Below are 27,567 nucleotides of genomic sequence, written 5' to 3'. Positions count from 1 at the left end.
TGACAGCAACACTCTTGTGAACAACAGCTGCTAAGCTTAAAAGGACTACATTTAACATCATAGTACAATCCTTTATCATTATTACAGATGATTTGAAAATCATTTACACGTTCTAATTTTATGTTATAACCTAACGGGATAAGCGGTTGCAGATGGATGGATGGAACTTCTTATCATTTTGCAGCACAGTTTGGTTATGTAACATTGGCAACTGTGCACAGCAAGTAGGCAAAAATAAACTTATTAAAAATCAAAATCATGTTTACTGTATGGTTGAAAAATAGGTTCTACATGTGCAAGATGTGCATCTGGGTGGCTTCACTTGAATTGAATACTGTTTATGTCCAAAAAATCCAAATCGGTCTATTCTGTGCATTGTAGATTAGAGGCAACCTGTGCCAAAAACAATGGTGATTTTATATTTTTGAGCAACATTATATACATTTTGGAAGGATAGTTATGGAGCAGACAACTCTGCTCTATCCAGTATCAGATTTTACAGTATCGTAAGCCAGAATGGTCAAAATGAAAACCCGAAATCAAGAAATGGCTGGTCAAGTGATGTTTTTGTGAGTTACTGTAAATAAGGTATTTGCGTCATCACCATTAACATAGAAAATAAATTAACCAATCAAGATAAGATGTTAATTAATAAACAGACATTCTGAGCATCTATTAATTCATCTTTCTGTAAATGTTTTCCATCTGTGACATTTACTGTTCAAACTTTGATTTGATTGAATGATTTGTTTCCTAACATGAAAGATTAACACTTGGACAACTGTTAAAGGGATAGTTCGGGTGTTTTGAAGCGGTGTAGTATGAAGTACTTATCCATAGTCAGTTTATTACCTACAGTAGATGGCGGTCGACATGCCCCCAGTTTGGAGAAACAGAAAGGAGTTAACGCACAGGAGCAAAATGTATTTTAGCCACCTAAAAGAAAGGCTCACCTGAAAAATTCAATATCTGTTTAAGTGTACGCTATATTTATACATATATATATATATATATATATGTATATATATATATATATATATATTCAACGCTTTAACTTGCCGTCAGACCGCCTGTTCCAACGGGGAACTGAACAGAAAGTGAAACTTATCTTTGATCCTTTCAAAGCCGCCAGACTCCATTGACAAAAACAATATATACTGGGAAAATAAAGTTCCGAAACTTGTGTTTGGTCGATTATTTCTCTGTTGTTACAATGTTAATTGGCATTGTATTTTACATCGTTGGAAAGCCTGTTTAGTTACCTTCACAATGATGTCCAACTTGTAAGGAACATGCATTTGTGGGATGAGCAGCACAGCTGATTATGGGGGTAGCGCCCAAGAAAAAATTTGCCAAAATGTTCTGCCAATGGTAAACAGTGTATTCTCCTGTTGGTATTGACTCTTGTTTTGAGTTGTTTGATGGATTGGATGATTGAACTCTCTATTAGTAACAAGGAACAAACAAGACATATTGCCTATTTTACACTCTATTAATTAAATACACCGTCAGGAGCCTCAGTAGCGGTAGAAGATCTATACGCAGCCACAACAGCCTGGCACCTCCTCCTCATGCTGGTCTCCAACCTGGTCACACGTTGCTGTGGGATGGCGTTCCATTCCTCAACCAGGATTCATTGCAGGTCAGCCAGCGTGGTTGTGTTGGTCACTCTAACACGTACAGCACGCCCAAGCTGATCCCACAAGTGTTCAATTGGGTTGAGGTCTTGACTTTTGGCAGGCCGTTCCATTCTCTCTACTCCCACATTGTGGAGGTAGTCTGTGATAACCCTGGCTCTGTGGGGGCGAGCGTTGTCATCTTGGAGGATGAAGTTAGGACCCAGATTGTGGATATATGGGATCGCCACTAGCTGCAGAATCTCATCCCGATATCTCACTGCATTGAGATGGCCTTCAATGATGACAAGCCTTGTTTTGCCAGTGAGGGAGATGCCCCCACTAGAAAGCTGTTACTCCATCGGTGCAACAATCAGCATAGCGTTCTCCGCATCGTCTCCTTACTTTGACCCTGCCATCCAACTTTGGAAGACAAAACCTGGACTCATCACTGAACATGACATTCCCCCACATGTTCAGGTTCCATTGTCTGTGTTGTCGACACCAGCGCAAACGGGCCTGACGGTGAAGGGCATTCATTTCAGGCTTCCTGGCAGCCTTAAGAGAATACACTGTTTACCATTGGCAGAGCATTTTGGCAAATTTTCTTGGGCGCTACCCACATAATCAGCTGTGCTGCTCATCCCACAAATGCATGATCCTTACAAGTTGGACATCATTGTGAAGGTAAATAAACAGGCTTTCCAACGATGTAAAATACAATGCCAATTAGCATTGTGACAACAGAGAAATAAATGACCAAACACAAGTTTCCGAACTTTTTTTTTCCAGTTTAGATAAGTTTCACTTTCAGTTCAGTTTCCAATCAGAATATTGTAAATATAGTGTACACTTCAAAACTGTCTGTTTCTCCAAATTGGGGGCATGCCGACCGTCATCTACTGTAGGGAATACACTGACTATGGATAAATACCTCATACAACCCCACTTCAAAACACCCTAACTCTCCCTTTAATGGATGAGATTTAAGGGTTTTTAATTTAACTTGAATTAGTTTAAGTTTTTAATATGTCTAGTAGTTTGACTTGTTGATTGGACTTCACCTACTGTTTTACCAACTTTTTGTCATCTAATTCTGGAGGTTCATGTGAAGTTCTACCTGAATGAATTTGCCATGGAATGTTGTTAATCTCCCCCTCCTCATCTCTTAGTCCTCTACTGTTGTCAACACACTGATCCTCTCTCCCTTCCCCACGATCACTGCCACCTCTCCCTTGTCCCTCCTTTCATGGTCCTCAGAGTTGAACCTAGATCGGGGTAAATCATGTTTCTGTCCATCTGCCTCTCTGTCTTATTCCTCTTTCTCTCCTCTGTCCCTCTTGCTCCATCAATTCTTCTTCTAACGCTGATATTCCACCAAGAGATGATTGGATGCCTCTGTCCATCTTGTTCATGTTTATAGCTCGTGCCCCTCCTCACATTTCAAAAGGCAGTGAATGGAATTTGGTCTTTTCTGCTCATGAAAAACTACAAAAACTGTAGGTGAAACCCTCATGAAAAATATTATGTTATGAATAGTGATGGAGCTCTTCATTTCACAACCTTAATAACTTCTTCCACAATTTTCAGTCACATCATATATAGAGGGGCTGTTCTTGTCTTGAAACATGGATACATACATTGACTACGTTTACATGCACAAAATATTCTGTTTTTTACCCTTATTCCGAAAAAGACAATATTCCTAGTAAGCTGTTTATATGGCTAATGGAAATTAATATTCCATTAATAATCATGTTTATATGCAGCTGTGCATACTCTGATTAATGTACCGGCCGTGCGTACACAGCCTCCCTCTTTCATTCTTTCAAAAACGTTGTGATATTTGTGCATATCCAAAAACCTGGTGATATCCATGTCTTTCATAATGTTCAAAAGTACAAATGTGTACCTTCCGACCACAAATGTGGGCTTTTCTTTTTGGCATACATCTGTCGGCTAGTTGGTTTGTGTACAACGCACGGAGCTGGGCTTAAACAGGCAAGAGGCTGTGGGGCTGTGTGTTGCAAACTGCTGTAAAACCCCAATTAGTCCAAATGCGCTGTATACATGTCCATATAATGCTCCTAAAACCTGAATAATATCGGCATATCCTACATGTATTAATCGGAAAATGCTCCATTTGGATTAAGGCCTTATTCAGAATATACAAACGGATTATGCTGTTTACATGACCCGTATCAAATTAGGTATATTAGTGGCCATGAAAACGTAGTCAGTGTTGCAACTGCAGTCAATCTTAATAGCGAATGTGTTTCGAAGTTTGAAAAGACTTGGCACCCACAAATCTATAATAATATTATTTTTTAACATTAAACACAGTGTTCTGGTAGATTTGAGAATAGCAACTCTTGAGTTTAAACATGAGTCTGTTGGAAGTCCTCAAACTGTAATTTGGATACGATTAAAGAATGTGCAGTCCCTTTCTGTGATGAACTATATTATGCGCTGGATCCCTTCAACATTTTGATGGACAATGCCCCACCCTCTCTGACATTTAACTCTGCTGCATTAGAGCAACATTGGTTTGTGCTGCATGAGTCTGTGTCTGTGTGTGTATTCATTACGCCCAGTAGTGGACTGGGATTTTAAAAAGGGAACAGGCAAGTACATATACAATATACATTTTACATTCTTTATGCTAATAAAACATGTAAAGGAAATGCACCAGTTGATTAATTAGCCCACCAGTAAAACTCCAGATGCACCAGTTCACCCCTGAGTACTGCAATGTTTTAACTTTACTCATGTCTTTCTATCTGTACAACAATGCATTATTATTGTTTGCTTAGTTTTTACATGTTGTTAATGTGACTGTATGTCTAACATTTGTCTGTGTTCATTCTTCACTGCAGCTTGTATTTACATTAACTGTATGCATGTGATGCCTCCTGTATGTTGTTTGACATTTGATTGTATGTCAGACCATCGTCAGACCACGGGCATTTCTTCTATTAATATTATTTATACAATTTAGTGTGACAATTTTTTTTATTTATTGTAAAGAAAGAAAGAAAGAAAAAGAAAAACTCAGTCAGAGGTGGTTGTTACGGTGTCTGTTACTAAAATCCATTGAGAGATGGTAAGTAGAGACATTAATTAATTAATTAATGGTCCTCACACAGCTCATACTCAGGCAAACTGTTTCAGTAATCAACAATAAGACTTTTTATTATTGTATGTAGTCTGATCTCAATCTGATTTTAGGAAGTAATTCAACACTTTCATTCATTTCATTTTTTTAGATGAGAAAGTGATGTCAGATGATGAGTTCACCTGCGACCTCTTCCGTTTCTTGCAGCTGCTTTGTGAGGGTCACAATAATGGTGAGAATGACTCATGTTTCAAATGAGAGTCAAATTAAATTCAAACCAAGTTATGAATTTCATTAAAGCAAACATTGTCAAGCGTCTTTACTTTTCAAAACGATCTCTGTTTTCTTGCAGATTTCCAGAACTACTTACGGACGCAGACAGGCAGCACAACTACCATCAACATCATCATCTGTACCGTAGATTACCTCCTCCGACTCCAGGTGCAATTTTAAATTTAGCCGATAAGTGCAGTTGATAAAGATTAAAAAGAAAAGTTTGAAAGGTTGTTGATTACAATGTCACTAAAACTACATGTGTAGCGGGATGTGCTATTGGATGTGTAGCTGGTTAGTTGGATGTTCACATCTGCCTTCAGTCATGAATGTTAAGTAATTTGATGGTTCCCAAAGGCTTTTTATTTGGTAGCTCAAATAATCAAGAAAGTCAGATGATCAGGACACTGTGAGTACTTTGTACATAGCATTTTAGAATGATTAAAAACGGATAGACCTTTTACCCCACAATGAAAAAAGATCTTGTTTAAAAGTATTTTTCATGATATGGGATTACTCTACTTACCTCTATTTTTTTTCAATCAAGGAGTCTATCAGTGATTTCTACTGGTATTACTCCGGCAAGGACATCATTGATGAACCAGGCAAAAAGAATTTCTCCAAAGCTATGACAGTGGCAAAACAGATTTTCAACAGCCTAACTGAATATATTCAGGTACAATTTGAACAAACCATGCATTTACACTAGCTGGTTGTGTATGTGTGTAACACACAGTTTCTCTCTTCAGGGCCCATGCACCGGGAACCAGCAGTCCCTAGCTCACAGCAGGCTGTGGGACGCTATTGTCGGGTTCCTTCATGTCTTTGCCCACATGATGATGAAGCTGGCACAGGTACGCACATACAATTCAATTAATTATACTTTCCAGATGAACAATATTTAACACAAACTTGGTGTTGCCTTTCTGCAACTTCATGTGTGGACTGAGCTCCCTGACCTCAAATCTACACATATACGAACAATATTGATAGAATAAATTTGTTATACGGCTTTGATCTTATGACATATTTTATTTTCAGTGACCATGACAGAAATCGATGGTAACCATGAAAGCATATTGCTCCTTAAAGCCAAGTGTTTGTGCAGTGATGCTCATTTTCTCTTTTGTTTTGGCTCTCTGTAGCTATCATGAGTCTTTAAAATAGAGGGTCAACATAGCACTTATAGTGTTAGTGAAAGTTCACTAAATTATCCCATCATTGCCAAGCCTTCAGAAATGTCTTTCTGTGGACATATAACAGTATAAACCATACAGCGGCTCCTTACATGTGCATGAAAAAAACTGTTGTGACAGGCCTAATAGTAAACATGCTTGTAAACCTTTGTTCGCTGCATACAATGAGGCTGAATATTACATTTAGAGAGCAAAGTCACTTTAGATTTCTTGATTCTATAAGTATTTCAACCATTTATTTGTGCCTCTAGTATGGACTGGTTTCAAAGTGGTTCTTTACATTCATATTAACTCTAAACGGACACCTTTTTCACAAAAGACAGTTTGACATCTCACAGCAGGAATATCACAGGTGTAAATAATAAAATGAATGATGGCTGAATTCCATTTAGCTGTTTTGGTTTCAGGGTCCTGGTGTTGCATGCTGTGTGCATGCTGGCTCACCGTCACACTGTCATGGCTTAAGCCAGGTTCACACTACACGACTTTCAAAGTCGTCAGATCTCTGTTTTGTTCACACTACACAACTTGCTGTCTTGTAATCAGGGGTCTTTAATCATCTTTAGTTGTTGTGGTTTTCACACTACATGACTGACCGGCAACAGGGGGGTCACACACTACAAGATGTTTCACCAGGAGGAATCCCCGATGAGGTCCAAACTACGTTTTGTCACGAAAACACACGCAAGAAATATGTCGTAAATGATTTGATACCATTCACAAGACACAACAACTTTGCTCCGTGTTGCAAATACAACACATACAATAACGTCCCATTGTTACAGGCGATCCTTCCTTCCCCAGGTTTCCCCTCAACCCTTGTCTTGCGCTCTCATTGGCTGTAGCTTGTGGCCGGAGTCCACGACAGGTCCAGATATTTAGCAATCTAGATATCTGGAGTGTGTCTGCGAGGTATCGGTGAGCCTCTCGGCTCGCGTCTTTGAGCAGTTCACGCATGACACTCGAGCGCCGATCTGCGATCCAACGCCGATTTGCCTCTGATCTGGGTCTTTTGTCGGGCAGCTCCAAAAACTGTCGGGGACCGGTAAATCAGGGCTAAAGTCATGTAGTGTGAACTAGGCATTACTCAGACTCTTGAATAGTACATCATTAACGTTATTAGTGACAGCTGTACGTTTCCTTCTATGTCAAGTCAAAACGTCTGCTGTAAAAAACAAAAAAGGCCTTTAATATGCATTTATTGTAATACACATTATCAACTTTTTCCTAAACGGTTCTATACTGTTTAGTTTTTTGAATAATATAAAAATAATAAAAATGTATTAATTTTTAAAATATAAAATGCATTCAAAAACGTCATTTAACTATTTAACAAACCAACTTGACTGAAAGAGTGGAATCATATTGATTTCAGACTATATGGTGCAACTTTATTGCTACAAATGAAAGGTCAAAATACTTTGAGGGAAATCATGTGGCTTTTCTGCTCTATACAGTGCAGTCATTCTCTGTGGATGACTGAGGCTGATGGCACACCTTTAATATTAGCACAATGTTTTGCATGCATAACAATTATAATATACAATTATAATCATACATTCAAGTTAAGAGCCAAGACATAGTTCATCCATATTCCCACATTCCCAGCTCAGCATACTCCTAACACTCATGATGACTAACAAAGAACTACTTTCCCGTGTGCTGTCCTTCTTGACCTGATATGCTCACAAGTATCAACTGTTCTGTTTTACAGTTATCATATTTGAAATACTGTGGTAAACCAGTAAACAGGGGATATTTTAAATGTGTAATTCTAAAAAGTAAACTAATCATAGTACAGTATGTAAAAGATGTGATGTATTATTTAGAGTGTAGATCTATAGTAGCCCAAACATTGTTTTACTGTCAAATGAAAGAAAGTATTTGTCATACGTTAGAGCATCTAAAAATGTAATGTGCTTAATTGTTTAACCACTGAATAATTTATCTATCATTTAAACTGTCTTCCACATGGTCAATGCAGGGTAAAGTATGTATCCACTTTATTTATCTCTTGATGTGATATTGTGTTTAATAGTTTGTAATTTATTCAATGTTGGTTTCCCTATCAGGTTGTTTTATACCCACCTGCTTTTAAAGATGAAATAAGAATGCTTGATTTGAAATGTCTTAATTAGAGGTTTGTATATAATGGAACATCTAAAATGCCCAAATTAAAACAAAGCATTTAAAAATTACTCAGTTGTTAAAGACAAAGAGCTAAATAATTTTCTTTTTAAATTTGGTTTTAATTCAATTATGACATGCATGCATACATTAAAAAAATGATATACACACGTAGGCAAAATTGTTGGTACCCTTCCGTTAAAGAAAGAAAAACCCACAATGGTCACTGAAATAACTTGAAACTGACAAAAGTAATAATAAATAAAAATTCACTGAAAATTAACTAATGAAAATCAGATATTGTTTTTGAATTGTGGTTCAACAGAATCATTTTAAAAAACAAACTAATAAAACTGGCCTGGACAAAAATGATGGTACCCTTAACTTAATATTTAGTTGTACAACCTTTCGAGGCAATCACTTCAATCGAGTGATTTCTGTAACTCTCAATGAGACTTCTGCACCTGTCGACAGGTATTTTGGCCCACTCCTCGTGAGCAAACTGCTCCAGCTGTCTCAGGTTTGAAGGGTGCCTTCTCCGAATGCATGTTTCAGCTCCTTCCACAGATGTTCAATAGGATTTAGATCAGGGCTCATAGAAGGCCACTTCAGAATAGTCCAATATTTTGTTCTTAGCCATCCTTGGGTGTTTTTAGCTGTGTTTTGGGTCATTATCCTGTTTGAGGACCCATGACCTGCGACTGAGACCAAGCTTTCTGACACTGGGCAGCACATTTCGCTCCAGAATGCCTTGATTGTGTTCAGATTTCATTGTACCCTGCACAGATTCAAGACACCCTGTGCCAGATGCAGCAAAGCAGCCCCATAACATAACCTAGCCTCCTCCATGTTTCACATTAGGTACAGTGTTCTTTTCTTTGGATGCTTAATTTTTGCGTCTGTGAACATAGGGCTGATGTGACTTGCCAAAAAGCTCCAGTTTTGTCTCATCTGTCCAAAGGACATTCTCCCAAAAGCTTTGTGGCTTGTCAATATGCATTTTGGCAAATTCCAGTCTCGCTTTTTTATGATTTGCGTCCTCCTCGGTTGTCTTCCATTAAGTCTACTTTGGCTCAAACAGCGACGGATGGTGCGATCTGACACTGATGTACCTTGACCTTGGAGTTCACCTCTAATCTCTTTGGAAGTTGTTCTAGGCTCTTTGGTTACCATTCGTATTATCCGTCTCTTCGATTTGTCATCAATTTTCCTCTTGCGGCCACGTCCAGGGAGGTTGGCTACAGTCCCGTGGACCTTAAACTTCTGAATAATATGTGCAACTGTAGTCACAGGAACATCAAGCTGCTTGGAGATGGTCTTATAGCCTTTACCTTTAACATGCTTGTCTAAAATTGTCTTTCTAATCTCCTGAGACAACTCTCTCCTTAGCTTTCTGTGGTCCATGTTCAGTGTGGTACACACCATGATACCAAACAGCACAGTGACTACTTTTGACCCTTTAAATAGGCAGACTGACTGATTAAAAGTTTGAAGACACCTGTGATGCTATTTACAGGACACACCTTAGTTTAACATGTCCCTATGGTCAAATTATTTTCAATCTTTTCTAGGGGTACCATCATTTTTGTCCAGGCCAGTTTCATTAGTTTGTTTTTTAAAATGATTCTGTTGAACCACAATTCAAAAGCAATATCTGATTTTCATTAGTTAATTTTCAGTGAATTTTTATTTATTATAGCTTTTGTCAGTTTCAAGTTATTTCAGTGACCATTGTGGGTTTTTCTTTCTTTAACGGAAGGGTACCAACAATTTTGCCTACGTGTGTATATACACACACACACATGCAACAATGTTGTATTTAACTTTATTTCTTTGATTGGTTTTAATTTATTAGCATTTAAATCTTCCACAGAAAATAGAAGAGAGCCAATATCTTTCTAAACAAAACTGAGCACATGGTAGAAGGTGAGTTTTAAAAGGCAGATACTTCAGCACCTTGTTAAGCCATCGTTAAATCACAACAACCACATTCCATGTGATGCCAATCAACACAAAGCTATTTCAACTATCTGATCAAATACACTCTTAAAAAATTACTAATATTTGTGAGCGATCTTGTAGAAAGGCTTACTTTCTTTTGGAAAAGCTACATCAGATCATCTTTTAAAAGTTACTAAGATGATTGCAACAGGCTCTTATGTAATGCCTTTTGCATTAAAGGAGCAGTGTGTACTGTAGGATTTAGTGGCATCTAGTGGTGTGGTTGCAGATAACAATCAATTGAATACCCCTCCGCTCTACCTTCCCGTTCCAAGCGTGTCGGAGAGCTACTTTGGCCTTCAGGTAATGTAAAAACGAGAAAGTCTCTCTAGAGCCAGTGTTTGGTTTGTCCGTTCTGGGCTACTGTAGAAACATGGCGAAGCAACATGACGGACCCTTTGAGGAGGACTCGCTCCCTGTGTAGATATGAAAGGCTCATTCTAAGCTAACAAAAACACAACGATTCTGAGCTTCAGGTGATTATACACTAATGAAAACATAGTTATGAATATTATATTCCATTTCTGCCAGTAAACCCCCTTAAATCCTACACACTGGTCCTTTAAGTAAAAACGTAATGCAATAATGGAATAACTTATTCTAACATGTAATCTAAAATTGTAATATACCGCACAGATCATTAAACTACATATGACCTTTTTAAATACCTTTTTGAATGAATTCTTCCGCTGAAAGTTTTCTGTTTTGCAGTATAACCACCAATTACTTATTTGCCTTTTGCCCAGAATGCATCGTGATGTTTCATTTTATTTTTAATGGCTATAAAAGGAGTATACAACATAAGTTAAGCATTTATAAAAAAAAACAGGTAAACATCCACTCATGTCGCATAAATCATACAGAAATATGAATAGAATGTATTTTGTGGAACCTAAACATTCCCCACTCTGCGGTTACATATCACTGTATCTAAATCCCAAAGCACACCAAATTACCATAAAATGATTTTACAAATGTTAAAACAAAACTTCACAGAGAAATAATTATTCAAGGAAAACACACAAACAGATCCCAAGAGAATACTTTGATGAATATGGTTAGATCACAAGGTCGCGAAGTACATTTTATCAAGTCAGTCTGTCTTTTTCTAAGCACAAGAGTAAAATCTTGAACACCTGCTTATCCGTACTGTACCACATCAGGCCACCGGAATAACATACTGAATATGAATTTCCAGACACAGCAATATTCTCCTTACTACAAAGTGTTTTGCCATGTTATTACCGGTATTATGTACAGCACCGGGAATTATAAAACCATCAATATTATAACTAACAAAAATTGTTTTTGCTGAATCACTTATTTCATAGCAAAAAAGCAGGTGATTACAAAACTTCCTGAGAGAGGGACTGACTTTTAACCTCCACTGTTGGAATATACACTTTAATATGAGATTATTTGGTGTTGGAATACACATTTTAATGTGACATCCACTTTGTGTGCTCACATTTAACAGGGGTTACAATTCTGTTGCAATTTTTATTCACTAATAATTAACATGAAGGAATATGCTTTTTATTTGTGTTGTGTTGCTTTGTGGCCTCTGGTGGCTTTGGTTATAACACTATTTAAGCATTAACATAACATTAGTATTTATTTGTATAGTAGATATACTGCATATACTGTATGTATATATATATATACATATATATGTATATATATATATATGTATATATGTGTGTATGTGTATATATATATATATATATATATATATGTATATATATATACATGTATATATATATACATATATATATATACCATAACAGTTAAACAGTAGAATTTCCATAAAATACATGTTTATATATATATATATATATATAAACATGTATTTTGTTTTGTTTTGTTGTTGAAAAATGTTGTTTTTTTATGGAAATTCTACTGTTTAACTGTTATGGTTCATAGCAATATATGGCATATTTAGGATGAGGCAATGAATGTCCAAACACAAACCTAACATCCGGCCAGTGGCATGAAAAAGTATTCTGGTCTTTATTTCCGAGGACTACATCCACTGTTTATCTGGATGAAGGAATAATGAATTGAATAATGAATAAGCAGGTGGTCTAGTGTTTGTTTACAACAAAAACCTGTAAGCTTTTTCAGGCAACAGTTTCGCAGATGTGACCTTTATTGATGGGTTGTTAACATGCCAAGATGTTCGTCCTATGTCACAAAAGCTTCAGCTATTAAATTGAGTGCTCATTATCATGAACATTTAATTACAATTCAGATAGGAATAGTTGACATTGAACTTGTGTTTGTATTTCATACACAAAAATACAGAAATAATATTATAATAATTAAGTAGTTAACAAATGCGTTGAAACAAGGGCTGTCAATCGATTAAATAAAATGTAATCGCAATTAATCGCATGATTGTCCATAGTTAATCGCAAATGAATCACACATTTTTTTATCTGTTCAAAATGTACCTTAAAGAGAGATTTGTCAAGTATTTAATACTCTTATTAACATGGGAGTGGACAAATATACTGCTTTATGCAAATGTATGTATATATTTATTATTGGAAATCAATTAACAACACAAAACAATGACAAATATTGTCCAGAAACCCTCACAGGTTTGATTAACATAAAGTGGGCATGTCTGTAAAGGGGTGACATATGGGCACCCATAGAACCCATTTTCATTCACATATCTTGAGGTCAGAGGTCAAGGAAAATGGCCATGACAGTTTTCCCTCGCCCCAAATTTAGCGTACATTTGGAGCGTTATTTAGCCTCCTTCTCAAGCTAGTATAACATGGTTGGTACCAATGGATTCCTTAGGTTTTTTTTGTTTCATTCGATGCCAGTATCTTCACTCTAGCTTTAAAACTGTGCTCGCTACAACCTAAAAATCGCAAGTTGCGTTAATACATTAAAGAAAATTAGTGGCGTTAAAACGAATTTGCGGTAACGCGTTATTATTGCGTTAACTTTTGCAGCCCTAGTTGAAACCAGACTTTATGTAAAGCTGGAGGAGATTACACTCTGACATTCACATTTTCCTAAACCATTTTTACAAGTTCTCTCTCAGCATGAGGGTTTGGTTATTTAACTTATTTTGCAGCACCCTCTTTGTTATGAATGTGAGTGTATGCAACACACAGTATCTTGAATGTACACCTCGTATCATAACAAGTATTTGGGTTACTATATGTTAAAATAATTTTGTGTGATAACTGTTGACACTTTGTCTTGTGTTTCCACTTCACCACTTTTTGCATCTCTATAAATCTATGTAAACCCTTAATGATTTGAAATAATATAAAATCTGTCATCATTACTGTAAGATCTTGTGCATCTTTTTTATGTTTGCAGGACTCCAGCCAGATTGGTCTGCTGAAGGAGCTTCTTGACCTACAGAAAGACATGGTTGTTATGTTGCTCTCACTATTAGAGGGTAAAATAATTTTTATCTGTCGTTTAGTTTTCAGCAGTTTTCATCTCTTCCTATTTTGTCCTTTTCAAATCTCTGTTTGAATTTTACTCTGTATTATCCAGGAAACGTGGTAAACGGTACAATTGCCCGCCAGATGGTAGACATGTTGGTAGAGTCCTCCAGCAACGTGGAGATGATCCTCAAGTTCTTTGACATGTTCCTCAAACTGAAAGACATTGTGGCTTCAGATGCTTTCCGTGATTACGTCACAGACCCTCGAGGGCTGATCTCCAAGAAGGACTTCCAGAAGGCCATGGACAGTCAAAAACAGTACTCCCCTTCTGAGATCCAGTTCCTTTTGTCCTGCTCAGAAGCAGATGAGAATGACATGATACACTACGAGGAGTTTGCCAATCGCTTTCAGGAACCGGCCAAGGACATCGGATTCAACATCGCAGTGCTGCTCACCAACCTGTCTGAGCACGTCCCCCATGACGTCAGGCTAAAGAACTTCCTAGAACAAGCAGAGAGTGTGCTCAACTACTTCCGCCCCTTCTTGGGCCGTATTGAAATAATGGGCGCCAGCAGAAAGATTGAGCGCATCTACTTTGAAATCACTGAAGTAAACCGCAAACAGTGGGAGATGCCCCAGGTCAGAGAGTCCAAACGACAGTTTATCTTTGATGTTGTCAATGAGGGCGGCGAATCAGAGAAGATGGAAATGTTTGTCAACTTCTGTGAGGACACCATCTTTGAGATGAATATAGCTTCACAAATTTCAGAGCAGGAGGAAGAGGGAAAGGGGGAAGAAGATGACGAAGTAGATGAAGGTGGGAGTGAGGGAGGGCCAGGAGGGGGAGCAAGTGGAGGAGGTGATGAGGACAGTAATGGAGAGGAAGGGCAGCCTGAGTCAAGCTCTGCGTTTGCAGATTTCATTAACAGCGTGCTAAGCTTCTTCAGCATTTTCACCTTCCGTAACCTTCGCAGACAATACCGCAGAGTGAGAAAGATGAGCTTCAAGGAGATTGTGGTGGCTCTGTCCACCTTTTTCTGGACCATCCTAATGAGCATACTGCACTTCATTTACAATGTGTCCAAAGGCTTCTTTATGATCATCTGGCAAACACTGTTTGGAGGTGGCTTAGTGGAGGGAGCTAAAAATATCACCGTGACTGAGATTCTAGCAAGCATGCCAGATCCGACGCAGGATGATGTGCATGGAGATGGACCAGGGGAGCAAAGGACAGGGGAAGAACAAGACACCGGAGGTGTAACGGACACTGGAGAGACTGGGAGTGGAGAGGAGGAAGAGGAGGATACCCAAGAAAAAGAGGGTGGGAGAATACCAGGTATTGATGCTCCAGGTGGACTTGGAGACATGGGTGTAGAATCACCTGTTGAACCTCCAACTCCTGAAGGAACTCCCATAACAAAGAGAAAAGTGGTGAGTTTTATGTGCTTTAAATTTACGCTACTCTTTTTATTGACAGACATCACCATAAAATTAAGACAGAAGTGATCAAGTCTTGTACAGTATATTAGTTTAACAGAAAGGAAAACAATTGAAAAGAAATAAATAAAAAGAGAAGGCTAAAGCATTGTATTGTTTTTGTTTTGGTATAGCAACCAGAAGAGACTGACGCTAGCCAGAAACCGCCTGAACCCGTTCCTGTAGAGCAACCGCCTCCAGAACCTGAAAAGGCTGAGTAAGTCTTAAATTGTTTTTTTGTCTACATTAGTTTGCTGTAAACATATCTTCTCTCTTTCATGATTCTAGATAACAGGCTAGAATTTTTAGCTAAGACAATATACTGTAGATATAAATATTTCACTCAAATGAATTTGGGATGTAATCTTTGTGTTCTGATCATTTCCATGCAGCAATTTATTGTGCACCATCAACATTACTAACAGTATATAATGTACTGTACACTTGTAGTATTACTATATAGGATATAATTGGACCTCTCTGTAGGGGATGTGGAGAGGAGAGACATAAGCAGACAGATGGCAAATTCAAAGGGTTGCACATCTGCAGCAGTGACAGTCATGATTTGATTTCGATGTTGATGAAATATAGAAATAAAACAATAACTCCACTGTGTTTGGTTTTCAGTGTTGAAAGTGGAGAGAAAGCAGAGAAAGAATCCCAGAGCAAGGAGGAAGAACGGCCAGAACAACCGAAGAAATCTGCCAAAAAGAAAGAAAAGAAGCCGAAAAGGGAAGGAGGTTTTCAAATCTGGAATGAACTTGAAACCCAAAGGAATAAGTTTATGGTGACACATTTGCTAGTATTTGCTTCAGCATTGATTTGCTTGCATAATTTCAAAGTCACTCACTGCACTTACCAACTCACTAATCAGCTGAAAAATATTCACTTCTCTTTTGTAGAACTACCTCTCCAGAAACTTCTACAACCTGCGCTTTTTGGCCCTGTTCCTCGCATTTGCCCTGAACTTCATTCTGCTGTTCTACAAGGTAAAACGATAGTTACGAATGTAACTACGGTTCTATGAATCCTGGATGACCGCCAGAGGCAGTGCTTCAACACTGAATATCTTCGTCTCGCGCATGCGCAGGTCGAGTATTAATATCAACAAAGTCACGTGTGACCTCGGATGACCCTGGTTAGGTATAAGTTCCGGTGTCATCCACGAGATCAGTCCTACAGAATCTTCTCGCGGGATCACGAGATTCTGAGTGACTAAGAACTCTGGCGGTCATCCAGGATTCATAGAACCGTAGTTACATTCGTAACTATCGTTCTATTTCATCCTTACTGACCGCCAGAGGCAGTGCTTCAACACTGGATGACTTATAACAACAGAGTCACGAGGAATCCTCGAGTACATACCCCATAAAGATGAAGCAGAGGAACTCGGCTGAAGGACCTCGCCCAGTGGATGTGGGGTGGCCACATTGACTCTATAATATCTGAAGAATGTGCTCGGTGACGTCCCTGAGGCCGCGGCACATATGTCCTCCAAGGGGACCCCTCTCAGGGTTGCCCATGATGTGGAAACACTCCTGGTAGAGTGGCACCTTACTGTGGATGGAGGAGAACGGTCATTCACCTTGTATGCGTGGGAAATCACTTCCACGATCCAGTGGGACAGGCGCTGCTTTGAGAGCGCACAGCCCTTCTTGGGACCGCCGTAACAGATAAAGAGTTGCTCTGACCGCCGTATGCATGCGGTGGCTTCTACATAGGCTCTAAGGGCCCGCACTGGGCATAACAGCCTTGCCCTCTCCTCCCCATCTCCTTTAGGGGGTTGAAACTGGGCAAGCCGAATAGGCTGATTGTGATGTGATCGTGACAGCACCTTAGGGAGGAACGCTGTATTTAGCCACAAAGTGACACCTGAGCCATCTGAGTTCCACCTCAGACGTGAATTGTTCACTGACAAGGCATGTAGCTCGCCTACACGCTTTGCAGAAGTGATGGCAAGGAGAAATGAAGTTTTGGCCGACAGCCACCTCAGCTCTGCCTGTACTAAGGGTTCAAAGGGAGGCAAGCATAGAGCGTCCAGCACCGGGGGCAGGTCCCATGCGGGAGCCCTCGGAGTGCTCGGGGGACGCAGCCGCAGAGCCCCTTTTAAGAAGAGAGACACAAGCCTGTTGCTCCCCACAGTGTTATTATCGACCCTATCGTGCTGCGATGAAATAGCAGCCACATACACCTTCAGTGTAGATGGAGACCGGCCACCTTCCAGGAGGGACTGCAGAAACTTCAGAATTGTAGGCACCGAGCAATGTACTGGGTCCTCTTTCTGAACTGTACACCATTCAGAGAACAACTTCCACCTGTTCTCGTACTGCAGGTGGGTAGATGGTGCTCTGGCATTCAGAATAGTCTTTCTGACGGGCTCTATGCAATCAGTCAGCATTGGGTCGGACCCTCCAGCGGCCAAACCCACAGCTGAAGGCGGCTGGGGTCGGGATGCCAGATCTGACCCCCCAGCTGAGATAAGAGGTCTGTCCTGCTGGGGAGGCGCCAGGGCGTCCCGCAGCAGAGTCTGTGCAGCAGTGAGAACCCTATCCTTGCTGGCCAGAAGGGGGCCACCAGGAGAAGTCTGTGGCCCTGCTGAAACACTCTGAGAAGCGTTGGTAGGATCAGAGGGAACGGTGGGAAGGCATAGAGGAGACTCTCTGGCCACGTGTGAGCCAGAGTATCTTGACCTAGAGGGCTGGTCTTCTCCCTCAAGGAGAACCAGAGGAGGCAGTGGGTTGACATCTCTGAGGCAAAGAGATCCACCTCTGCTCTGCCGAAGAGACTCCATATTTTGTGCACCACCTGTGGGTGAAGGCGCCCCTCCCCCGGCGGGGGTTTGTGACGGGAGAGGAAATCTGCGACAGGGTTCCGTTCCCCTGGCAATTACATTGCCCGTAGGCTGGTCAGGCGAGAGGCTGCCCATGTCAGGAGAGCCTGGGATGTCTGCAGCAACCTTGCAGATTTGGTGCCCCCTTGGTGGTTTATATAAAAAAACGGTCGAGGTGTTGTCCGACCGGACGAGCACATGTTTCCCTCTCAGGTATGGCAGGAAGTGCTTGAGCGCTAGGTGCACTGCACGTAGCTCCAGCACATTGACATGCTCTGTGCGGTCCAGAGCAGACCACTGTCCCCGAGCAGTCTTGTTCTGCCACACTGCACCCCACCCAGAGAGGCAGGCATCTGTTGTGACGGTCTCTCTGCGGGATGGAACGGAGCCCATGGGTACGCCCTTTTCCAAGTACGCTCTCTCCCTCCATGGGGATAGAGCGAGAAAGCACTGTTGAGACACCTTTATCTTCTTGTGCCTGTGCCGCTTGGCGTCCAAGTGGAGGCTGTTCAACCATCTCTGCAGAGGGCGCAGTGAAAGCAAGCCCAAGGGAACGACAGCTGAGGCAGCTGCCAGTTTGCCCAGCAGGCGAAGAAACAGAATGTGGGGCAACGACCTGCCCCCTTGGAAGATGTGAAGGTGGTGGAGGATGTTGTCCACACGCTGAAGTGACGGACAAGCCCTCATAGTGACTGTGTCCAGAGCCATACCAATAAAGGTTATGCTCTGGGAGGGGTTCAGAGAGCTCTTCCCCAAGTTCACCCTGAGACCCAGCTGGGTCCTGTGGGAGAGAAGGAGGGCCGTGTCCCGGGCCGCCTGAAGCGGGGATGGCGCACAGATCAGCCAATCGTCTAGATACGGCAGGATCTTCATGCCGCGTGACTGCAGGGGCGAGAGGGCCGCCGCAACGCACCTGGTGAATACTCGTGGGGGACAGGGAGAGTCCAAATGGAAGCACCCTGAACTGAAATTGACGGTTTTGGAAAACAAAACGAAGAAACCTCCTGTGGTGAGGTACAATGGGAACATGGAAATAAGCCTCCTTCAAGTCGACAGATGTGAACCATTCCCACCTGGTGACAGCACGAAGAGTGTCCGCTGTGCTCAGCATTCATTATGACCCGGCTGGAGGATGGGGGCCGGCGCCGGAATTGAAGTTTGTACCCCCGGGTTAGGGTGGACACCACCCAGGGGTCTGAAGTGTGAGCTGCCCAGCAGTTGAGCTGCTGCTGGGAGAAATAACCGACAGCCGGCCCTAGGGTCTCAGTAGCGGGCCCCCCAGCCTCTGAAGGCTCTGGGGGGGCGGCGGTTAGGCTCCACGGCCCAGGTTGCCTGGAGGGCAAGTGGGCGGGGTTGTCACGGTAGCGGACCTGCCTCTCGGTGGAGCGCTGAGGTCCGTGGTGGCCACTAGGCTGAGCCGGTGGCCGGGAGCGGCCTCGGGGGGCAGACATGGAGCCCCTCGGCCTGGCAGCGGGGGCATGCCCTTTCGAAGACCAGAGAACTGCCTGGTCTGGTCAGCTTGGACAGTCCGCTCAAGTACCTGTAGGGCAGCTGTCCCGAACAGGTGCCCTGGTTCTACTGGGACAGTACGGAGGGTCCTCCGACATGTCTCAGACAAGGGCGACTGCGCCAGCCAAACCTGGCGACGAGTCTGAACCAGCATGGACATCAGCCGTCCAAGTTCCCTCAACATCAGTGCAAACGCCTGCAATGACGCGTCACTGAGGCTGGTGGAGGAAACGTCGGGAGCAGCCTCCTGCAGAGAGGCTGAGAGGGCAAGCATGAGGTGTGAGAGGGAGTTGCCCATGCGGCCCATGCGAGCCGCTGTATCATAAGCTTTAGAGAGGAGGTCGTCTGTGACCCGACATTGGGGTCGAGGGCACCTTGCCTCTGGTCTCAGAGCCTCGTCAGGGGAGACTATGAGAGAAGCAATGGCAGGCTCAATAGCTGGCATGTGGTCAAGGCCAATTTTTTTGCCGCATCCTGCATGGCTGCCAGGGTTCGGCCATCAGACGGGAGACGGGAGAAAGCCCTAGTATCCCTCCAGCATGCCTGTAACTCCCTAAGATACTCTTTGGAGGGAGGGACAGTAAAGGTGGTGGAGGCCGGCGCGCGCCTAAAGAAAGCGCTCGCAGGCGCCGATTCTGGCTGCCGTATACCCATCGGAAGAACTATGGGCCGAGGAACGGGAGCCGCGCCAAGAGGAATGGGAGGGCTCCTCCACGTTGTATTCATTAAAGAGGGTGGCCGAAGCCGCCATCGAGACAGCATCTTCCTCCGAATATGACTCAGCCATGGGCAGAGTTGGTGTACCTGCGTCCTCCGTACCCGCACTAGAGTGGAGGGCCAGGAGGAGCGACTTCATCTGGGCTAGCGACTTCATCTGGGCTAGCTCAGCCGTAAGCAGATCCACCTTAGAAGACAGCTTGCCAGACTTAGCCTGCTTCTTGGATGGCGCACCCGCAGCCTCTGTGGCCTGCCGTTTGGAACGGGTAGTTTGGGCTGGGGCCAGCTGCCCTGAGGGGACAGCGTAACCCATCAGGAGGTTTGAAGAGGAGCCATACAGGTGTTGCAGCCTGGAGAGTTGAGCATCGTGACAGCCACGGAGAAACTCTGTCCCGTCAGTTGCTGCTGAAGTCAGTCTGAGCGAGAGCACTCTGCTGACTGAAGAGAACGTGCAGGAAACAGTCTGTGTAGTGAGAGGAGAGCGAGCACACTGTCTTCACTAGCACAGTAACTGTTATCAATATACTTAACTGTTGCTGGTGTCGCGCCGAGTTAGCCTGAGCGAGAACGCGCTGCTAACTGGAGAGAACGTGCAGAAAAAACAGCCTGTGTAGTGAGACGAGAGCGAGCACACTGTCTTCACTAGCACAGTAACTGTCGATGTCTTAGTCTACCCGATTAGCCTGAGCGGGAGCACTCTGCTAATGCGAGGACAGTAACGTTGTGGTAATCAATGCCAAGGTTAGCCTGAGCGAGAGCACTCCGCTAACTGTGAAAGCGGTAACGTTGTGAAAACAATGCCAAGGTTAGCCTGAGCGAGAGCACTCCGCTAACTGTGAAGGCGGTAACGTTGTGAAAACAATGCCGAGATTAGCCTGAGCGAGAGCACTCCGCTAGTTAAGAAGGCAGTAAGTTTATAGTAAACAATGCATACAGTAATGTTACCACTATACTCAGCTGTAAGCAATGTTCGTTATAGTGCTACACAGAGCAGAGAGGAGAGCTGGACGCCTCCTCCCTGACAGCACGTTGTCAAACGATAAACACTGAGCGGACACGCTCTTGTTAGTATCTCACTAGTTTAGCATGAGCTAACGCTCTGCTAACTGTGCACAGACGTTCTTGTTATAGAAAACAATGTAAATCGATCTCACCGGGTGATGTACACATTGGAAGATGTCCTTATCACGCTGGTGATGATCAGGATAGGTGCATCCGCCGTCTCCTCCGTCGGAGGACCGAACGGCGGACAGCACAGTTTGATGGGCGGCTCGTCGCAGCCTTTGGAGGGCGAAACTCCGCAACTCCGACCGGTGGTCCCAAGGCTACCGGCGACGAGCTCAAATAGGTAATTTAGCTTTTAGCTAATGCTACCACAGTAGTTAAACTGCGCAAGCGAGAAGATGAAATAGGACTGATCTCGTGGATGACACCGGAACTTATACCTAACCAGGGTCATCCGAGGTCACACGTGACTTTGTTGATATTAATACTCGACCTGCGCATGCGCGAGACGAAGATATTCAGTGTTGAAGCACTGCCTCTGGCGGTCAGTAAGGATGAAATAGAAAGATAATAAAGTATTTCAATGATTATGTTGTACTCAATAATACACTCTTGTTTATATAAAATAGTTGAGTTTAACTCTTTTTACCAAGCTGTCTTGTCTTTACATTATTCTGCTCTGTTTAGGTGTCTGACACCCCACCTGAGGGTGAGGAGATGGAAGGATCTGGACTGTCGGAGGGAAGCGGGATGTTCGAAGCCTCTGGATTCTTTGAAGGCTCAGGGGAAGAGGCTGAGGGATCTGGAATGAATGAAGGGGACGAGGACGAGGAAGACGTCCCAGTTTATTTCTATTTAGAGGAGAGCACTGGCTACATGCAGCCCACATTATCCTTCATTGCTGCCCTGCACACAGTCATCTCATTCATCTGCATCATTGGCTATAACTGCCTCAAGGTATGATGGGCACACAGTGAAAAACTGTTGATATAGTGTGTCAAATTTGACACTTTTGCCTCTGAAAAGCTAAATCTTGAAGTGTTGCACTGTGAACCACACGTGCATACAGTTAAACAGGATTTGCAATTGTTTTTGTCAGATTCCACTGGTGATCTTTAAAAGGGAGAAAGAACTTGCGAGAAAACTGGAGTTTGACGGCCTCTACATCACTGAGCAGCCTGAGGATGATGACATTAAGGGCCAGTGGGACCGACTGGTCCTGAATACACCGTATGTACATGAAGAAATAATTTGTCTCCTATCAGATGCTTCTCAATAGTGTCGAGATAATTAGGCACACAAGAAATCTATTTCAAATACCAAAAGGTTTTCTATCTTAATTCAATCAATAAACATGTCCTTTCTTTTTCACAGCTCTTTCCCAAACAACTATTGGGATAAATTTGTTAAAAGAAAGGTGAGTTGTGTTTGATTCTGGTGGTTTTAAAATGGGCTTTGTAGAGCCTGTTAATGTGTATTGTAATGTCTGTGTCCAGGTCCTGGATAAGTACGGAGACATTTATGGCAGAGAAAGAATCGCTGAGCTCTTGGGTGTTGATTTAGCCTCCCTGGATGTGAGTCAACAACATGAGAAGAAACAGGAAGAACCAGACAACTCTGTGTTTGCATGGTGAAGTACTTTTTTTCCAGCAATATCTATATAATTTTTTTCAAATTACTTCCAATGACAGAGAAACAAATGTGTTCTCATTCAGAAGAATAACAAAGGCACAGAGATTATTGTCTGACATTAAAATGAGGTATTCCCTTACTTCTCAGAGATTTGAAAGATAATAAAAAATGCAAACAACAACAATAATAGACGTAAAGTACATATTTAACCAGCAAAGATTAGATATTGTTCTTCAAATTTGAAAATAATTATTTTTAATAGTTATGAATCAGTACTATTTATATTTATATCTTTTTAGGATGACCACCATTGACATCAAGTACCAGATCTGGAAATTTGGCGTTGTGTTCACAGACGGTGTAAGTAAATCCATATTCACATGTACTGTATACTGAACAATATACTATACAGTATTATACTATACTATACTATACTATGTGAACACAACCTTACCTCGAAGAACTGAAATAACCTTCCTTGTTATCTCTTTGTAGACCTTCCTATATCTCTGTTGGTACACGATCATGTCGTTGCTTGGGCATTACAACAACTTCTTCTTCGCCTGCCACTTGCTGGATATTGCCATGGGTGTCAAGACCCTGCGCACTATCCTGTCCTCAGTCACACATAATGGCAAACAGGCAAGTGCAGATCAAAAGCTCGATAGTATACGTTTTGCTTCAGTTTGAATGTACTAACTCTGTTTCCTTCTTGTCTCTGCTAGCTCATGATGACAGTGGGTTTGTTGGCTGTGGTGGTGTACCTGTATACTGTAGTTGCCTTCAATTTCTTCCGCAAGTTTTACAACAAGAGTGAGGACGAAGATGAACCAGATATGAAATGCGATGACATGATGACTGTAAGTCACTGTGGATATAAAACACCGTGATACATTCGTGTCTGTGCCACTTCCCAAATTATGTGTATTTACTTCACTTTACAGTGTTACCTGTTCCACATGTATGTGGGTGTGCGTGCTGGTGGAGGCATCGGAGACGAGATAGAGGATCCTGCTGGTGATGAATACGAGCTTTATCGAGTGGTCTTTGATATAACTTTCTTCTTCTTCGTCATTGTCATTCTGCTGGCCATTATTCAGGGTAAAGACAATGCTGGCCTGGAAGACACTTTTCAAATGTCATGTCATTGGGTTAGAGTAAACTTGTAGGAACAATGTGAGGAGCTTACTTAAAACTGTTGATATGGAAAAGGTATTTTAAAGGTGTGTTTGGAACAAATTTTTGTAAATACTTCTAATGATAATGTTACTATACAAATACTGTAGGTCTGATCATTGATGCCTTTGGAGAACTCAGAGACCAACAAGAGCAGGTCAAGGAAGACATGGAGGTATGATACTTTCAGTTGACACTTACCCAATGTATGCACGTCCTGGCTTTAATCCTCATTAGGGGTGTAAGAAAATATTGAGTATCGCAATATTATCTTTTGTGATACTGTATTGATTCTGAAAAACACTGTATTGATTTTTAATGAATATTTTACATGCAAATATTAACTCAATCAATACTTTATTACCTCCGCCAAGGCCGAAGGCGTAGGAAGGAGGTTATGTTTTCACCAGCGTTAGTTTGTTTGTTTGTTTGTTTGTTTGTTTGTTTGTCTGTCTGTTAGTTAGTAGGATTACTCCAAAAGTCTGTGATGGATTGAATTACATTTTTTGGAGGGGTGGGGTGTGGCACAATGAATAATCCATTAGATTTTGGTGGCGATCCGGATCATGATCCGGATTCAGGAATTTTTTTAAGGATTCCGATCAGCCAGAACATTAACACCTCTGGGTGTAACACATGCGCAGTGTAACTAATGACGCATGACCCCGCCTCTTTGCTTCAGAGCGAGAGTGGGGGTTGGGGGGGACAACTGTAGATTTGACGTTTTTTCACATTAAACTCGATGAAATTACAGTTGAGTTCGACCAAAGCACACTTGGTGATTATTGGAAAGAGTAACGACGACGGTTTAGGTGAGTTTTATTTTGTTTCTGTCCAGTTTGAATGAAGTGTTTTAAACAAAAATACACGTGGATGATGGCGCAAGCTGAACGGAGAGGGGGGGCATTCGTACTCGGCACCTTGGCGGAGGGCTGCGCTCTCCGAGTGCCATTCTAGTTTCATTTGCAAAGAGATGCGCCCTCTGTGTGTGCGCCCTCTCAAAGTAGTGCGATGATGTTGGATGTTACAGGGACTGTGATAAATGCAAATGCAGATCCCCCTGTTCTGATTGCATAAAAAAGTCAATTTTAATTTACTCAGATGTTATGCATATGGTGGTGTGTTCTTTATACCATGACAGTTTTCCTAAAATTCGTTTTAATAATCACAATGTATCGCCTTGCTTACAGTATAGCAATATATTGCAATTAGGGCTGTCACTCGATTCAAATATTTAATCGCGATTAATCACATTATTGTCCATGATTAATGCAAGTTTGAAGCGTTATTTAACCTTCTTCATGAAAGCTAGTATGACATGGTTGGTACTAATGGATTCCATGTTTTTTTTTTACTTTCATATGATGCCAGTATCTTCACTCCAGCTTTAAAACTGAGCCCACTACAACCTAGGATTCGCAAGTTGAATTAATGCGTAAATGAAATTAGTAACGTTAAAACAAATTTGCGTTAATGCATTATCGCGTTAACTTTGACAGCCCTAATTGAAACGTAAACCCTGTATCATGATACGTATTGTATCACCAGATTCTTGCCAATACACAGCCCTAATCCTCATTACTGATTTTTCTGCAGACAAAGTGCTTCATATGTGGCATTGGAAGCGACTACTTTGATACAACACCACATGGCTTCGAGACCCACACGTTGGATGAACACAACCTGGCCAATTACATGTGAGTGTACCTCCTCTGTGTTACAGTGTGCATGTACCAATGAGAACATATAAACATGTGAGCCCTTTTCTTTCAGGTTCTTCTTAATGTACCTTATCAACAAAGATGAGACGGAGCACACTGGGCAGGTCAGTCTTTTTTAATTGGTGTTTTTTTCATTATCAGGATTCCCGCTGTTTGATAACACAGCTGCTCTCTTTCAGTTTCTTGTCTCACTCTTATGCTGTGTCCTCCTTTGACTTGATCTTACATCCTCTGTTTTAGGAGTCGTACGTGTGGAAGATGTACCAGGAGCGTTGCTGGGACTTCTACCCCGCTGGCGACTGTTTCAGAAAGCAATATGAGGATCAACTTTCCTAGCCCACAAGTACTTCACACATACAGAGGGAAAATTACAACTATTGAAGCGCTACTTGTGTTCATCATTCCTGACAAAACTAGCGACAAATTAATTTTGTCATGAAAAAAATGCTAAATAATTTTCATGAATAATTAACAGCATGAACATAACTACAAACGTTGGTAACTTTGGTGTCCTTGAGGTGGCTGTAAAGAAATATACTTTTTATATGCAAATTGAATTCACACCAAGTATTTTTAAAGTGTAATCATTTATTTAATTATATATCAAATTGCATGAAATTGTTGCCTCTTTCACCAATTTAGGGACATTATGGGTTTCCATAAAGTAGTTTTAATTTGTTGTCTGTTGAGGAGGAGAAGATAAAACCACTGTTTATGTGAGAATGTGATAAATGCCTAAGCAGTAACACAAGCTGCATCAACTACCACATACGGAAAAGTAGTTGCTAGAAAGTAAGCTTCACGCATTGCCTTTCAGTCTTTATATGTATGGAGTTACTTTTGTGTCTTTATTAAGCAAGTAAACAGAATAGGTTTGAGAGCAAAACTATCGACATGCAATCAAAAAACGTTTTTATTGTAAGTAAAATAAATTTGTGATTAAAAATGTATGTTTGCAAATCCACAAGTTTTGTTTGCAAGTACAACACTTTTGCTTGCTGTTGAGCTGAATCTCGCGGGAGGGACCTACGCTGAAGGATGTAAGACACGTCTCTATTGGCCAGTCTCGTTTGGAATGACAGCTTGGCAACATGGACTGTTGGTAAATGAGAGAGGGAGCATTGATGTCCAAGCAGAAGACAGAAAATGAATGTGCTTAATTAACTAATTACATATAACTTGCGTCTTAGTAATGGCAAGAATGTTATGTGTGTTTACTAACAATGGTTGTTGCCAAGCTGTCACTCCAATAGACTTGTCTTACATCTTCAGCTAAGCTCCCGCCCATGAGATTCAGCTCAACAGCAAACAAAACTTGTGGATTCTCAAACAAAACTTGTGGATTTGAAAAAAAAGCTTTTGGATTTGTATTAATACATTCTTAATAACAATTTTATTTTACTTGCAATAAATAATTTTTTGATTGCAGTGTCGTTAGTTTTGCTCTGTAATCTATTTTTTGCTTACAGTCTGGAAAGTTTTGCTCTCCAACCTAATCTGTTTGATTGGATAATAAAGACACAAAAGTAACTCTATGTGTATAATCAATAGTTTTATTAAAATTAATTATGTTTCCTTTGTGATTATTGTCACTTTCACTTTAGCGTATTTATATTTATTTCTCTGTTTAGTTTTCTTCAGATACTGTAGCTTATGTTTGATTTTAAATTATTTTATTTATTGTTTTTCAAGACAACTTAATGTCTGCAATGATGAATAAATTCTGTATAAGAATAAAAGTCATTGTGATGTGA

General features: G+C 41.4%; 1 protein-coding gene across 3 annotated transcripts in view; it reads left to right on the top strand.

The window, feature by feature from the left end:
- The window catches only part of LOC141753343 (ryanodine receptor 1-like), a 73,283-nt gene extending 45,716 nt beyond the window's left edge, over positions 1 to 27,567 (top strand). For 2 of the 3 annotated variants that reach the window (XM_074611916.1, XM_074611915.1), the window contains exons 85-105: positions 4,883 to 4,963; positions 5,084 to 5,172; positions 5,552 to 5,680; positions 5,754 to 5,858; positions 13,674 to 13,755; positions 13,857 to 15,178; positions 15,358 to 15,440; positions 15,851 to 16,010; positions 16,126 to 16,212; positions 21,972 to 22,241; positions 22,384 to 22,514; positions 22,659 to 22,701; positions 22,781 to 22,914; positions 23,216 to 23,276; positions 23,412 to 23,558; positions 23,642 to 23,776; positions 23,861 to 24,017; positions 24,203 to 24,267; positions 25,689 to 25,789; positions 25,866 to 25,917; positions 26,054 to 27,567. In XM_074611916.1, the coding sequence (XP_074468017.1) occupies positions 4,883 to 4,963; positions 5,084 to 5,172; positions 5,552 to 5,680; positions 5,754 to 5,858; positions 13,674 to 13,755; positions 13,857 to 15,178; positions 15,358 to 15,440; positions 15,851 to 16,010; positions 16,126 to 16,212; positions 21,972 to 22,241; positions 22,384 to 22,514; positions 22,659 to 22,701; positions 22,781 to 22,914; positions 23,216 to 23,276; positions 23,412 to 23,558; positions 23,642 to 23,776; positions 23,861 to 24,017; positions 24,203 to 24,267; positions 25,689 to 25,789; positions 25,866 to 25,917; positions 26,054 to 26,149 (3,530 nt within the window). In that variant the 3' untranslated portion in view covers positions 26,150 to 27,567. Of the gene's footprint in view, positions 1 to 2,876; positions 2,895 to 4,882; positions 4,964 to 5,083; positions 5,173 to 5,551; positions 5,681 to 5,753; positions 5,859 to 13,673; positions 13,756 to 13,856; positions 15,179 to 15,357; positions 15,441 to 15,850; positions 16,011 to 16,125; positions 16,213 to 21,971; positions 22,242 to 22,383; positions 22,515 to 22,658; positions 22,702 to 22,780; positions 22,915 to 23,215; positions 23,277 to 23,411; positions 23,559 to 23,641; positions 23,777 to 23,860; positions 24,018 to 24,202; positions 24,268 to 25,688; positions 25,790 to 25,865; positions 25,918 to 26,053 lie in introns of all 3 variants that reach the window. The other variant, XM_074611914.1, reaches the window with a different exon arrangement.

This window comes from Sebastes fasciatus, chromosome 16 (genome assembly GCF_043250625.1).
Source record: "Sebastes fasciatus isolate fSebFas1 chromosome 16, fSebFas1.pri, whole genome shotgun sequence".
NCBI lineage: Eukaryota > Metazoa > Chordata > Actinopteri > Perciformes > Sebastidae > Sebastes > Sebastes fasciatus.
Note: the sequence above shows the minus strand (reverse complement) of the source record. Positions and strands in the feature narration are given on the sequence as shown.